This window comes from Salvelinus sp. IW2-2015, unplaced genomic scaffold (genome assembly GCF_002910315.2).
Source record: "Salvelinus sp. IW2-2015 unplaced genomic scaffold, ASM291031v2 Un_scaffold5753, whole genome shotgun sequence".
Classification (NCBI taxonomy): domain Eukaryota; kingdom Metazoa; phylum Chordata; class Actinopteri; order Salmoniformes; family Salmonidae; genus Salvelinus; species Salvelinus sp. IW2-2015.
Window position 1 is genome coordinate 5,231 of NW_019947018.1, and position 14,003 is coordinate 19,233.

At 43.3% G+C, this 14,003-nt stretch overlaps 1 protein-coding gene across 1 annotated transcript; it reads left to right on the top strand.

Annotated features, from left to right (window-relative positions):
• The first annotated feature begins 4,347 nt into the window (after window positions 1–4,347).
• Window positions 4,348–12,075, top strand: LOC112078499 (zinc finger protein 189-like). Its single transcript, XM_024144720.2, has 2 exons — window positions 4,348–4,600; window positions 10,409–12,075. The coding sequence occupies exons 1-2, from the start codon at window positions 4,408–4,410 to the stop codon at window positions 11,449–11,451; spliced, it is 1,236 nt and encodes a 411-aa protein (XP_024000488.1). The 5' UTR covers window positions 4,348–4,407; the 3' UTR covers window positions 11,452–12,075.
• Window positions 12,076–14,003: the final 1,928 nt, after the last annotated feature.

Consider the following 14,003-nt stretch of genomic DNA (forward strand, 5'->3'; position numbering starts at 1 on the left):
TAGTCAATAAAGATAATACGAAGCTATCCTCTATCAGGTCTGTCTAGTCAATAAAGATAATACGAAGCTATCCTCTGTTATCAAGGTCTGAGTAGTCAATAAAGATAATACGAGCTATCCTCTATCAGGTCTGACTAGTCAATAAAAATAATTCGAAGCTATCTCTGTTATCAGGTCTGAGAGTCAATAAAAATAATACGAAGCTTATCCTCTGTTATCAGGTCTGAGTAGTCAATAAAAATAATACGAAGCTATCCTCTGTTATCAGGTCTGAGGTAAGTCAATAAAAGATATACGAAGCTATCCTCTGTTATCAGGTCTGAGCTAGTCAATAAAAATAATACGAAGCTATCCTCTTTATCAGGTCTGAGTAGTCAATAAAGATAATACGAAGCTATCCTCTGTTATCAGGTCTGAGTAGTCATAAAGATAATACGAAGCTATCCTCTGTTATCAGGTCTGAGTAGTCAATAAAAAATAATACGAAGCTATCTCTGTTATCAGGTCTGAGTAGTCAATAAAGATAATACGAAGCTATCCTCTGTTATCAGGTCTGAGTAGTCAGTAAAGATAATACGAAGCTATCCTCTGTTATCAGGTCTGAGTAGTCAAATAAAAATAATACGAAGCTATCCTCTGTTATCAGGTCTGAGTAAGTCAATAAAGATAATACGAAGCTATCCTCTGTTATCAGGTCTGAGTAGTCAATAAAGATAATACGAAAGCTATCCTCTGTTATTAGGTCTGACTAGTCAAGCTTGTCTAATACTAGTCTGATATTGTTAGAAGTTCCTCTAAAGCCAGACTGTGTTTCATCAAATGATTGCATCTGTAACAGTATAACTTTAGACCGTCCTCGCCCCGACCCGGGCGCGAACAGGGACCCTCTGGCACACATCAACAACAGTCACCCACGAAGCATTGTTACCCATCGCGCCACAAAAACCACGGCCCTTGCAGAGCAAGGGGAACCACTACTTCAAGGCCTCAAAGCGAGTGGCGTAACCGATTGAAACGCTATTAACTAGCTAGCCATTTCACATCCGTTACACATCCAGGACTTCTTTAATTATTTGTGCAAGTAGTAAGGCTAATATCTTGTAGTCATTATAATGTCTGGAACCTGTTTTGTTACTCCAAGTGAATGATCTGTCGGCCGGAAACCTCTCTCTCCATATATCAGTAAGATCAAACTTTTCCATAAAAAGTATTAAACCTAAATTCTGATTGGTTGGCCTACCTGGGGGCCATCGATCAGATTAATTATCTATAGTTATGTTAAAGTCCCCTCCTATCAATAATAACTAATTGGGACATTCTGATAACCAATGAAGTATATGTTTCTGTACAGATTCAAGCAACTCATCATTCCCACGTTCGGTGTTGTACCCCTAGAAGTTTACAGTAATGAGCGTAATGTCATTGTAACTGATCACAAGATAAATCAAGTGACCAAAGGTGTCAGAGTCCGAGTGTAGAATATTACCACCACAGGTATTTGTCATTGTAATGACCCCAGCGGAGCGTTCAGAGCCATGGGACTACCAGTAGTTATAATCAGCAGAAATTGAGCCTGACTCCTAAAAAAATATTTTTTTTCTTCTTAGTTTAGCAAATAAAAATAAGACCTTGTGCTTCACAATGTTTCGTAACCGCCAGACCTTTGCATTTTTTAAATCCGTTTCTAAACCCAGAGGCCCGACATTACGAGACTTGTGTGAACGCTTGGGAGGTAGACCACATATTATCCATTATATTATCCATTATATTGATAGGTGAAGTTCATGACTTTGTGGCTGTGGTAACTAGGGACGAGCAGGCACAACTTCGATATCAAGTGTTTTTTCCCTCAAAGTTAACGGGATGTCACGTGTCCTACTTATATCAGTACAGGCATAGCAACCTAATCATTACGATACGTCTATTCGATTAAATAAGCCACACGTAGCAAATAAGCCATTACATTTTTGATCTCCATTAAAAAAACTCCTCGCTTGGTGAGCGGAAAAAACGCCACCTACTGGAGAAGACAGATTTTGAGCCCATCGTCGCCTCTTCCTGTCAGAGAAGACCAAGCAGGATGTTCTTCTTCTTCTTCGGTGGAGTTTAACGGCGGTTGGCATCAAATATGTTGCGTCACCGCCACCAACTGAACTACAGTGTAAATCCATTCAACTGTGTGACGGTAAAAAGGGAAAGGGGAAAAATAGAATATATATTTAAATTGTTTAAATTAACCCTTATTTTACCAGGTAAATTGACTGAGAACACATCCTCATTTACAGCAACGACCTGGGGAATAGTTACAGGCGAGAGGAGGGGGGATGAATGAGCCAATTGGAAGTTGGGGATGATTAGGTGGCCATGATGGTATCAACTAACCCTCATTAAAACCCACCACCTTATTCCACTACTTTAACCCTATCTGATCCTACCCCAGGCCAATGACCTGAGAGGACAGACCTTAATCCACTAGAGAGGACAGACCTTAATCCACTACTTTAACCCTATCTGATCCTACCCCAGGCCAATGACCTGAGAGGACAGACCTTAATCCACTACTTTAACCCCATCTGATCCTACCCCAGGCCAACGACCTGAGAGGACAGACCTTAATCCACTACTTTAACCCCATCTGATCCTACCCCAGGCCAACGACCTGAAAGGACAGACCTTATTCCACTACTTTAACCCCATCTGATCCTACCCCAGGCCAACGACCTGAAAGGACAGACCTTAATCCACTACTTTAACCCTCTCAGGGGGCAGTCTGACAGACTACAGCCTCTCTGCAGCTTGGCCACAGCTCTCTATACTTCCCTGCTGCGTCCTTCTCTGTACACTTAATGAAGCGTGTCTGAGAGAGAGACAGGGAGACTATACGGAACAGATTTTTCATTTGTACATGTTTACCGGTAATGATTTAATTGATTAGACTAGGTAACGGGTCATTATCTGAGGAATCTCAAATATAAAATATATTTTGATTTGTTTAACAATATTTTGGTTACTACATGATTCCATATGTGTTATTTCATAGTTTTGATGTCTTCACTATTATTTTACAATGTAGAAATAAAGAAAAACACTTGAATGAGTAGATGTTCTGAAACTTTTGACAAGTAGTGTGTATATATATATATATATATATATAATGTCAAAAGTTTTAGAACACCTACTCATTCAAGTGTTTTTATATATATACTACCGATCAAAAGTTTGGGGTCACTTAGAATTTTTTTGTCAATTTTTTTTGTCCATTAAAATATCATCAAATTGATCAGAAATACAGTGTAGACATTGTTAATGTTGTAAATGACTATGTAGCTTGAAACGGATGATTTTTAAGGAATATCTACATAGGCGTACAGAGGCCCATTATCAGCAACCATCACTCCTGTGTTCCAATGGCACGTTGTGTTAGCTAATCCAAGTTATAATTTTTAAAGGCTACTTGATCATTAGAAAGCCTTTTGCAATTATGTTAGCACAGCTGAAAACTGTTGTGCTGATTAAAGAAGCAATAAAACTGGCCTTCTTTAGACTAGTTGAGTATCTGGAGCATCAGCATGTGTGGTTTCGAACAGGCTCAAAATGGCCAGAAACAAAGTACTTTCTTCTGAAACTCGTCAGTCTATTCTGTTTCTGAGAAATGAAGGCTATTCCATGAGAGAAATTGCCAAGAAACTGAAGATCTCGTACAACGCTGTGTACTACTCCCTTCACAGAACAGCGGCAAACTGGCCTAACCAGAATAAGAAAGAGGAGTGGGAGGCCCCGGTGCACAACTGAACAAGAGGACAAGTCATTAGAGTGTCTAGTTTGAGAAACAGACGCTTCACAAGTCCTCAACTGGCAGCTTCATTAAATAGTACCTGCAAAACACCAGTCTCACCGTCAACAGTGAAGAGGCGACTCCGGGATGCTGGCTATGGTATTGCTGCTGTGGGTTGGTGCTCCTACACAACGCACTGCCGAGAACATAGAGAGCATCATGTCATCAACACTAGCAAGCCTCTAAATGTCAATACAACCACCGTGCACAGAGAGTTGTTGCCATCTTTACTACTATAAAACATTTCCCCACTCAAAGTCACAGGATTTAGATACTTAGACCACCTTGCCAATCACTCCACTTGTATTGTGTGACAGCTAATAACAGGCAATTATACTGAAATGTTAGTGTTAAAATAATTATTTAATCTATTTTAATTACGTATTATATAATAATATCAGCCATTGCTTACAATTTAACATACTGTCTCTATTTTACATAATTTTCCGATGAGTGCTTTTATTTTGAAGCCAAAACGGAAGTGACGTTGACTCTATGTTCTGTTTTCTAAACGCATAGAATACACTGCTAGTTTAAAAGCTGTTCTTTAGCTGTTCACTACGAAGTTTAACATGTCTAGAATACAACTCTTAAGGTCGTTTTTCAACCAGAGATTAGCAGCTGCTGCCGAAGAGATATTCGGCGTCGTGGAAAAAACGATAGCCGAGTATCAGGACGAAATGTCCCGCTCGGAAGAGAAGAACAGCCGCCTACAGAAGCTGCTTGATATCACTATTAAACCAGAAATAAAGTTGTTTAGAGCAGGTTTGTGAATGATTTACTACGTATGTTTGCATTGTTAGTAGGTCGCTAAGTTTGAGAGTTAGCTAAGTATTTAGCTGTTTTAGTTAGCTTCTAGCGCTGGTCCAGGACCCCAGACGTCTCTTCAGTTGACCACGTCTTGTGCAGTGGACCAGGGCCCTTATCCACAAAACCTCTCAGAGTAGGAGTTCTTGCTCGGTCTGAACGACAACAAGCATAGCTTGTGATACGGTTTTGGAAACGAGGAACTTATCTTTTATATCAGCAATAAATACTTTTCAAAAAGCAAAAGGTTAAATAGATTACCACAGTATGAGTCATAATAGTTTTCCCACAATGTTTTCCCATAGTGGATTTTTAGAAACAGTTAAAATAAGAGCTGTGTTTCGTGTAGGTTTACCCTGGGGTAACATTTTGATAACGGTGTAAATCTCTCTAGGACAATGTGACTTGCCTGTATCTACCCCCCCACCAAATGAGACGCCAATTAGCTGCTAATGTGGCTATCATTAAGAAGCACAAATGCCATGATGATCTGGACGAGACTGTTTAATCCAGGTCAAAGGCAAGAATTTCTTGATTAAATCACAGTTTATTTGTCACGTCCCCCGAATAAAACAGGTGTAGTAGACCTTACAGTGAAATGCTTACTTATAGGCTCTAACCAATAGTGCAAAAAATGTTTTAGGTGAACAATATGCATGTAAAGAAATAAAACAACAGTAAAATGACAGTGAAAAATAACAGTAGTGAGGCTATATACAGACACTGGTTGGTCGGCCCAATTGAGGTAATATGTACATGAATGTATAGTTAAAGTGACTATGCATATGTAGCAGTGTGATGTTGTTCCCCTAGATTACGCACCAAATTGCACACAAGGACCAATTCAAATAGGCCAGGTCAAGAGGGGATGTTAATAATTTGATAATAATAATTCAGTGTATTTTTTTATTTAATTACAGCTGCATAGCTAATGTTTTTATTTGGTGTACAAACACTTTTTCATACCAATATTGTACATACATGTGATTGTAAAAGTTTTGTATATTTTGGTTTGGCCCATCGCGGGTTATCTGTATTCCGCATACCCCTTTAATTGTTCTCTTTTGCCTGACCCTCGCTAGCAAGGTATGTTGTCCTTGGCTCGAAACTGTTTAATATAAAACCGTCATAAGGTTATACAATGTACTGTTCTGCACCATAAGTTTGTTATAGTGTGGACAGTGTAGGAATTTATGTTAACAAGTTTCACAGAGCTCACTGGATGGTGTATCTGTTGTAACTTCTGAGTACTTGTGACAGTGGTTGAGTGAGTGTCCATGTGCTCACGCAGGTGCCCGAAGCTGTGACTGCACCAAGGGTAACATGTGTGTTGTCTCTTCGTGTGCAGGTATGTTTTTTATTTTGTCAGAATTATGTTCTGTATAGTTTTCTTGTATGGTGTGCTGTTGTGGCAGGCGAGTGTGTGCACGCAGCACTGTTATTCCTTTTGGCGCTCTTTTGCCTGACCTCGGCTAGCAAGGTGCCCAGAGCTGTGACTGCGCCAAGGGTAACATGTGTGTTGTCTCTTCGTGTGCAGGCAAATAAAAAAGATTTCAACGAGCAGACATCAGTTTGTGGCAGCGTCCTAATTAAAAATACACAACGCAGAATGAACCACGCTACACATATATGATAAACAGAGAGTAGCAGCAGCGTAAAAGAGGTGTTGGGGGGGCACACAATGCAAATAGTCCGGGTAGCCATTTGATTTCCTGTTCAGGAGTCTTATGGCTTGTGGTAAAAACTGTTTAGAAGCCTTTTTGGTCCTAGACTTGGCACTCCGGTACTGCTTGCCATGCGGTAGTAGAGAGAACAGTCTATGACTGGAGTGGCTGTGTCTTTGACCATTTTTAGGCCTTCCTCTGACACCCCTGTGGTTAGAGGTCCTGGATGGCAGGCAGCTTGGCCCAGTGATGTACTGGGCCGTACGCACTACCCTCTGTAGTGCCTCGCGGTCGGAGGCCGAGCAGTTGCCGTACCAGGCAGTGATGCAACCAGTCAGGATGCTCTCGATGTTGCAGCTGTAGAACTTTGAGGATCTCAGGACCCATGCCAAATTCTTTTCAGTCTCCTGAGCGGGAAAGGTTTCTGTCGTGCCCTCTTCACGCTGTCTTGGTGTGTTTGGACCATTCTAGTTTGTTGGTGGATGTGGACACCAAGGAGGCTCTCAACCTGCTCCACATGCCCCCGTCGATGAGAATGGGGGCGTGCTCGGTCCTCCTTTTCCTGTCGTCACAATCATTAACTTCTAATGTTGGCTAAATGTAGTAGTGAATAATTATCTACATTTCTTTTCAGTGACAATCCTGTGAATTGTCTTGTGCAAGTTTTAAATGGACACAATACTGTTAGCCAAGGTGTCAGCTAGAGATGACCAGCAGGGATTTGTAGTCTTCAATGATGTTACTTTGACGCTAATTAGCGTTTTAGAAGGTAGAGGAAATAGAGTTGAATATATTGATAAAAGTCACCTCGTCCGAGAGGATTTACATGGTCATCAAAAAACTTCACGCAGGGTAAGGACACACGAAACACAGCCCTCATTTTAAGTGTTTTAAAAACCCCTATGGGGGAAAAATGAATGGTAGTAAAGATAGAACTATTTCCCATTACATTTAGCATTTAAGTCATTACAGACGCTCTTATCCAGAGCGACTTACAAATTGGTGCATTCACCTTTGACATCGTGGAACAGCCACTTTACAATAGTGCATCTAAATCTTTTAAGGGGGGGGGGGGGGTGAGAAGGATTACTTATCCTATCTAGTATTCCTTAAAGAGGTGGGTTCAGGTGTCTCCGGAAGTGGTGATTGACTCCATGTTTGACGCTAGTTTTATGGATTATGACACTCTCACTGTGGAGCTCTATTACCACCACCTTTTATAAGGTAAGGTTTCCCACACGCCATATCTCCATGTTACAGCTGGTGTTTACATATAGACAGAGGAGACCATACTGTGCTAACTACCTGTCTAGCATGCTCTGAATGCCTGTAATGGAACTAACTACTTGCCTAGCTGCTCTGATGCTGTAATGGAACTAACTACTGCCTAGCATGCCTGAATGCTGTAATGGATAACTACTGCCTAGCATGCTCTGAATGCTGTAATGGAACTAACTACTTGCTAGCATGCTCTGAATGCTGTAATGGAACTAACTACCTGTCTAGTATGCTCTGAATGCCTGTAATGGAACTAACTACCTGTCTAGCATGCTCTGAATGCTGTAATGGAACTAACTACTTGCCTACATGCTCTGAATGACTGTAATGGAACTACTACTTAGCAGCATGCTCTAATGATTGCTGAATTGGAACTAACTACTTGCCTAGCATGCTCTGAATGCTGTAATGGAACTAACTACCTGTCTAGTATGCTCTGAATGCCTGTAATGGAACTAACTACTTGCTATCACATGCTCTGAATGCTGTAATGGAACTAACTACTTTGCCTAGCATGCTCTGAATGACTGTAATGGAACTAACTACTTGCCTAGCATGTCTCTGAATGCCTGTAATGGAACTAACTACTTGCCTAGCATGCTCTGAATGCTCTGTAATGGAACTAACTACTTGCCTAGCATGCTCTGAATGCCTGTAATGGAACTAACTACTTGCCTAGCATGCTCTGAATGCTGTAATGGAACTAACTACTTGCTAGCATGCTCTGAATGCCTGTAATGGAACTAACACTACCTGTCTAGTATGTCTCTGAATGGCTGTAATGGAACTAACTACACTGTCTAGCATGTCTCAGAATGCCTGTAATGGAACTAACTACCTGTCTAGCATGCTCTGAATGGCTGTAATGGAACTAACTACCTGTCTAGTATGCTCTGAATGGCTGTAATGAACTAACTACCTGTCTAGCATCGCTCAGAATGCCTGTAATGGAACTAACTACCTGTCTAGCATGCTCTGAATGGCTGTAATGGAACTAACTACCTGTCTAGTATGCTCATGAAATGGCTGTAATGGAACTAACTACCTGTCTAGTATGCTCTGAATGACTTTGTGAATGGGTTTTGATGTGATATGAAAGGGCTATGTATTCAGAACCATATCGATGGAGTATTTGTCTGTTTTGTCTGCCAGAGCCTGTCTACTTCTGACAATAACCAGGTCCTTGGCCCTTAAGGAGTACTGGTAGGCTGGCCTACACTCCTTTAGAGTACATTGTTGGCCTAGTGCATTGGTTCCTGTTTATAGTCCGGTACCCCTTCAAACATTCCACCTCCAGCTGTACCCCCTCTAGCACCAGGGTCAGYGCACTCCAGCTGTACCCCCTCTAGCACCAGGGTCAGCGCACTCTCAAATGTTGTTTTTTGCCATCATTGTAAGCCTGCCACACACACACACTATACGATACATTTATTAAACATAAGAATGAGTGTGAGTTTCTGTCACAACCCGGCTCGTGGGAAGTGACAGAGCTCTTATAGGACCAGGGCACAAATAATATAATAATAATATTCAATCATTTTGCTCTTTATTTARYCATCTTACATATAAAAACGTATTTGTTCATCAAAAATGGTGAMTAACTCACCACAKGTTAATGAGAAGGGTCTGCTTGAAAGGATGCACATACCTCTACAATGTTGGGTTGTATTGGAGAGAGTCTGTCTTAAATAATTTTCCACACACAGTCTGTGCCTGTATTTCGTTTTTATGGTAGTGAGGGCCGAGAATCCACTCTCACATAGGTACGTGGTTGCAAAGGGCATCAGTGAGGTAACAGCTCGATTTGCCAAGGCAGGATACTCTGAGCGCAGCCCGATCCAGAAATCTGGCAGTGGCTTCTGATTAAATACAATTTTCACAGAACCGCTTGTTGCAATTTCGACGAGGCTCTATTGTTCAGATATCGGTAAGTGGACTTGAGGCAGGGCATGAAAGGGATAACGAATCCAGTTTTGTGTCATCTGTTTCGGAAAAGTACCTGCGTAATTGCGCACCCAACTCAGGTGCTTCGCAAGATCACATTTGACATTGTCCGTTAGCTTGAGTTAATTTGCACACAAAATCATACAATGATGGAAAGACCTGTCTCTTGTCCTTGTTAATGCAGACAGAGAAAAGCTCCAACTTCTTAATCAGCCTCAGTTTTGTGCCGCACATTGAATATAGTTGCGGAGAGTCCCTGTAAGCCTAGATTCAGATCATTCAGGTGAGAAAAAACATCACCCAGATAGGCCAGTCGTGTGAGAAACTCATCATGCCAGCGTCAGACAAGTGAAAATGATGGTCAGTAAAGAAAACTTTAAGCTCATCGCACAATTTTTTTAAAAACATGTCAATACTTTGCCCCTTGATAACCAGCGCACTCCGTATGTTGTAAAAGCGTCACATGGTCGCTGCCCATATCATTGCATAATGCAGAAAATACACGAGAGTTCAGGGGCCTTGCTTTAACAAAGTTAACCATTTTCACTGTAGTGTCCAGAAACGGACCGTTAGTGGAATTCCCACGAGAGAGTAACGGTTAATGTGATTGGATGTTCATTATTGACGAGGCTTCCTGTATTTGACATTGTGTTGTTATTTTCGCTGAACACTAGATGGTTTAGTTTTATTTTTGGCGGTGAAACGAGGCGACTCAGGCGGGGGGGGGAAAAAACTCTACCAAATGTATAGCCCCATTGGAAAATAAAAATGGACTGTTTGAAAATGTGAATCACATATTTTGATTTGGCGTACCTCCGTTTGGGAATACCTGGCCTAGTGTATGTTCTGGTCTTTGTCTCATGTGCTTTCTTCCTTTCAGACACCCAGCAGCTCCCAGCCTGTGAAGAACAGGTTCCCTCTGAGCAGCAGGAGTGGATCCGCAGTCTGGGCCAGGAGGATCCACAGTCTGGGCCAGGAGGATCCACAGTCTGGGCCAGGAGGAACCACAGTCTGGGCCAGGAGGATCCACAACCCGTCCACATTAAAGAGGAACAGCAGGAACTTTGGACCAGTCTGGGGGAAGGTCGGGAGTCTGACACCACAGAGTTCATATTCACTTCTGCTTGTCTGCAGAGTGACTGTAATCAGGACCCACCTCAGCMCTCACATCTCTACCAGACCCAGAGTACCAGCACCTCGTATGAACCGTTGAAAAGAGAAACTAGAGAAGAGCATCAACTATTAGAGACACCCAGGGCTTCTCAGCCCGTCTCTGCAGTGAAGTCGATCCGTCCTAGTTCTCCCTCTAAGAGTCGCTGTAAGGTGTGCGGGAAGACGTTTCTCATGAAAAGCTATTTCTTTAAACATGTGACAATGCACACCAAGATGAGAGAACGTGTCTGTGGGGTGTGTGGAAAACAGGTTGAGTTAGAGGCTGTAAAAGATCACGTCCAAGCTCACATTGATGCTCAGTTCACTTGTCAGTTCTGCAGTAAATGTTTCACTAAGAGTAATGCTCTGAGGTTACACATGAGGAGCCACACAGGGGAGAAGCCTTACCAGTGTTCTGTCTGCTGCAGAGGGTTCGCAGGAGCAACCAATCTAACCAATCACATGAGGATCCACACGGGGTATAAACCCCACCGCTGTACTGAGTGCGGACGGTGTTTCTCTGTCCTGGGTCATCTCCAGACACACATGAGGAGCCACACGGGGGAGAAGCCCTACCACTGTACTGTCTGCGGTAAAGGGTTTAGTGTGAGCTGCAACCTGACACAGCACATGATGATCCACACAGGGGAGAGACCTTACCACTGTCCTGACTGTCAGAAAGGATTCATCACCATGGTCAGGCTGAGGAGACATCAGATCGCTGTTCACATGCAGGGAGAAATGTTCTTCTGTAATGAGCAACAGCTATAAACATGCAGAGAGACAGTAGAGCACACAGAGAGACAGAGATGGCATGACGAGCCCTGACGTAAGACACACACAGAGAGAGACACTAGCTTCCACCTGTAAGAGGAGACTTCTTGGTGAATAAGACTTGACTGAACTGCTGGACTTCAGATTTAACAGAGAAGGTAGTAGAGCGTAWCTTCTGAGCAACAGAAGTCCCTGATCATTAGGTAGAACAGGGGTTCTCAGACTGTTTGGGGCCTGGGACCCTTTTTATGTGAGTAAATTCATCAGGGACATCCTCATCAGAACACAACTAGAGGGAGATCAGAAATAGCATACAAGGAGTTTTACTGGTGCTTTGCTGCATTGCTGGACAAACCAAGTCCCTAGGAAGGAACATTTTAAAGGCATCACAGATAGAAATGACCAGTTTTCAAGCTAATATCCTGCAATTCTATAGATTTTGTTCATGTACTGTCATCTGTTATTGACAATAAAATATCTTGTTCCATACTTGTCATCTGTTATTGAGAGTTAAACATCTTGTTCATATACTGTCATCTGTTATTGAGAGTTAAACATCTTGTTCCAATACTGTCATCTGTTATTGAGAGTTAAACATCTGTTCCAATACTTCATCTGTTATTGAGATTAAACTCTTGTTACAATACTGTCATCTGTTATTGAGAGTTAAACATCTTGTTACTATACTGTCATCTGTATTGAGATTAAACTTTTTTCAATCTTATTGTTATTGAGGTTAACATCTTGTTCAATACTGTCATCTGTTATTGAGAGTTAAACATCTTGTTCAATACTGTATCTGTTATTGAGAGTTAAACATCTTGTTCATATACTGTCATCTGTATTGTCACATCTCTTAATTTGCTAACCTAATCTACAATGATGGGGATCTAACTATTCTGCCTATTTTACTTAACTTGAGAATAAAATATGTTGTTTAAAACTGTAATCTGCTTAAGTTGGCTTTGGGATGTTTTCTGTTCTATGTTGTGGACATTGGGGAAGTTGGGAGTAACAACATCCACTTTGGACCGACCTCTTAACAATGACAAAGATGTGAGGAATCCAAACAAAGGTCAAAACCCACAAACCCACCCCAAACCCCACACTGGCCCACCCAACCCCCTCACTAGGCCACCCCAACCCCCACACAAGCCACCCCAAACCCCCACACTAAGCCCACCCCAAACCCACACTAGGCCCACCCCCAACCCCCACACTAGGCCACCCCAAAACGCCCCACAACTAGGCCCACCCCAAACCCCCACTAGCCCACCCAAACCCCCACACAAGCCCCCAAACCCCACACAGCCCCACACCCCACAGCCACCCAACCCCCACCTAGCCACCCCAAAACCACACTAGGCCCACCCAAATCCCCACACTAGGCCCACCCCAACCCCACCTAGCCCACCAACCCACACTAAGCCCCACCCACACTAGCACCCAAACCCTCACTGGCCCACCCAAACCCCAACAAGCCCACCCAAACCCCCACACTAAGCCCACCCAACCCACACTAAGCACCCCAACCCCACACTAGGCACCCCAAATCCACATTAGCCACCCAACCCCACACTAAGCCCACCCCAAAACCCCACACTGGCCACCCAAAAAACCATAGCACCAACCCCACATAAGCCCACCCAAACCCCACACATAGGCACCCAAACCCCAATTAAGCCACCCCAAACCCACACTAAGCCCATCCCACCCCCACACAAGCCCACCCAAACCCACACTAAGCCGCACCCAAACCCACACTTGGCCCACCCCAACCCCCACACTAAGCCCACCCAACCCCACCAACTAACCCACCCCAAATCCCCACACTAGCCACCCAAACCCCACACGCCCCCAAAAAATCCCACCCAATCCCACCCCAACCACCAACCCCACATAAGCCTCAAACAGCCTACCCAGTGTACAGTATCAGTTGACATGTAGTAGAAGCTGTGGCTTGGAGTATTCTTTATCTGTGCTCTGTATTCTCAGTGAATGTGTGATGTTTTCCTCCTAAGAGATTAGCCTCTACTCAGTCAACCCAGACCCCTACCAGACAAACCAGACCCTCCTAACTCAGAACCAGCCCAGGACCCTCCTAACTGAACCAGCCCAGGACCCTCTAACTCAGAACCAACCCAGGACCCCTCCTAACTCAGAACCACCCAGGACCCCTTCCTAACTCAGACACCAGGACCCCTATACTCAGAACCAACCCAGGACCCCTCCTAACTCAGAACCAGCCCAGGACCCTCCTACTCAAACCAACCAGGACCCCCCTCACTCAGAACCAACCCAGGACTCCTACCTCAGAACCAGCCCAGGACACTCCTAACTCAAAAAGCCCGGACCCCTCCTAACTCAGAACAGCCAGACCCCCTAACTCAACCACGCAGGACCCTCCTAACTCAGAACCACCCAGGACCCCTAGTGGTAGGTTTATGGTAGTGTTGTTCAACAGCATCATTACTCCCTCTAGTGGTAGGTTATGTAGTGTGTGTCATCAACAGCATCACTACACCCTCTAGTGGTAGGTTATAGGTAGT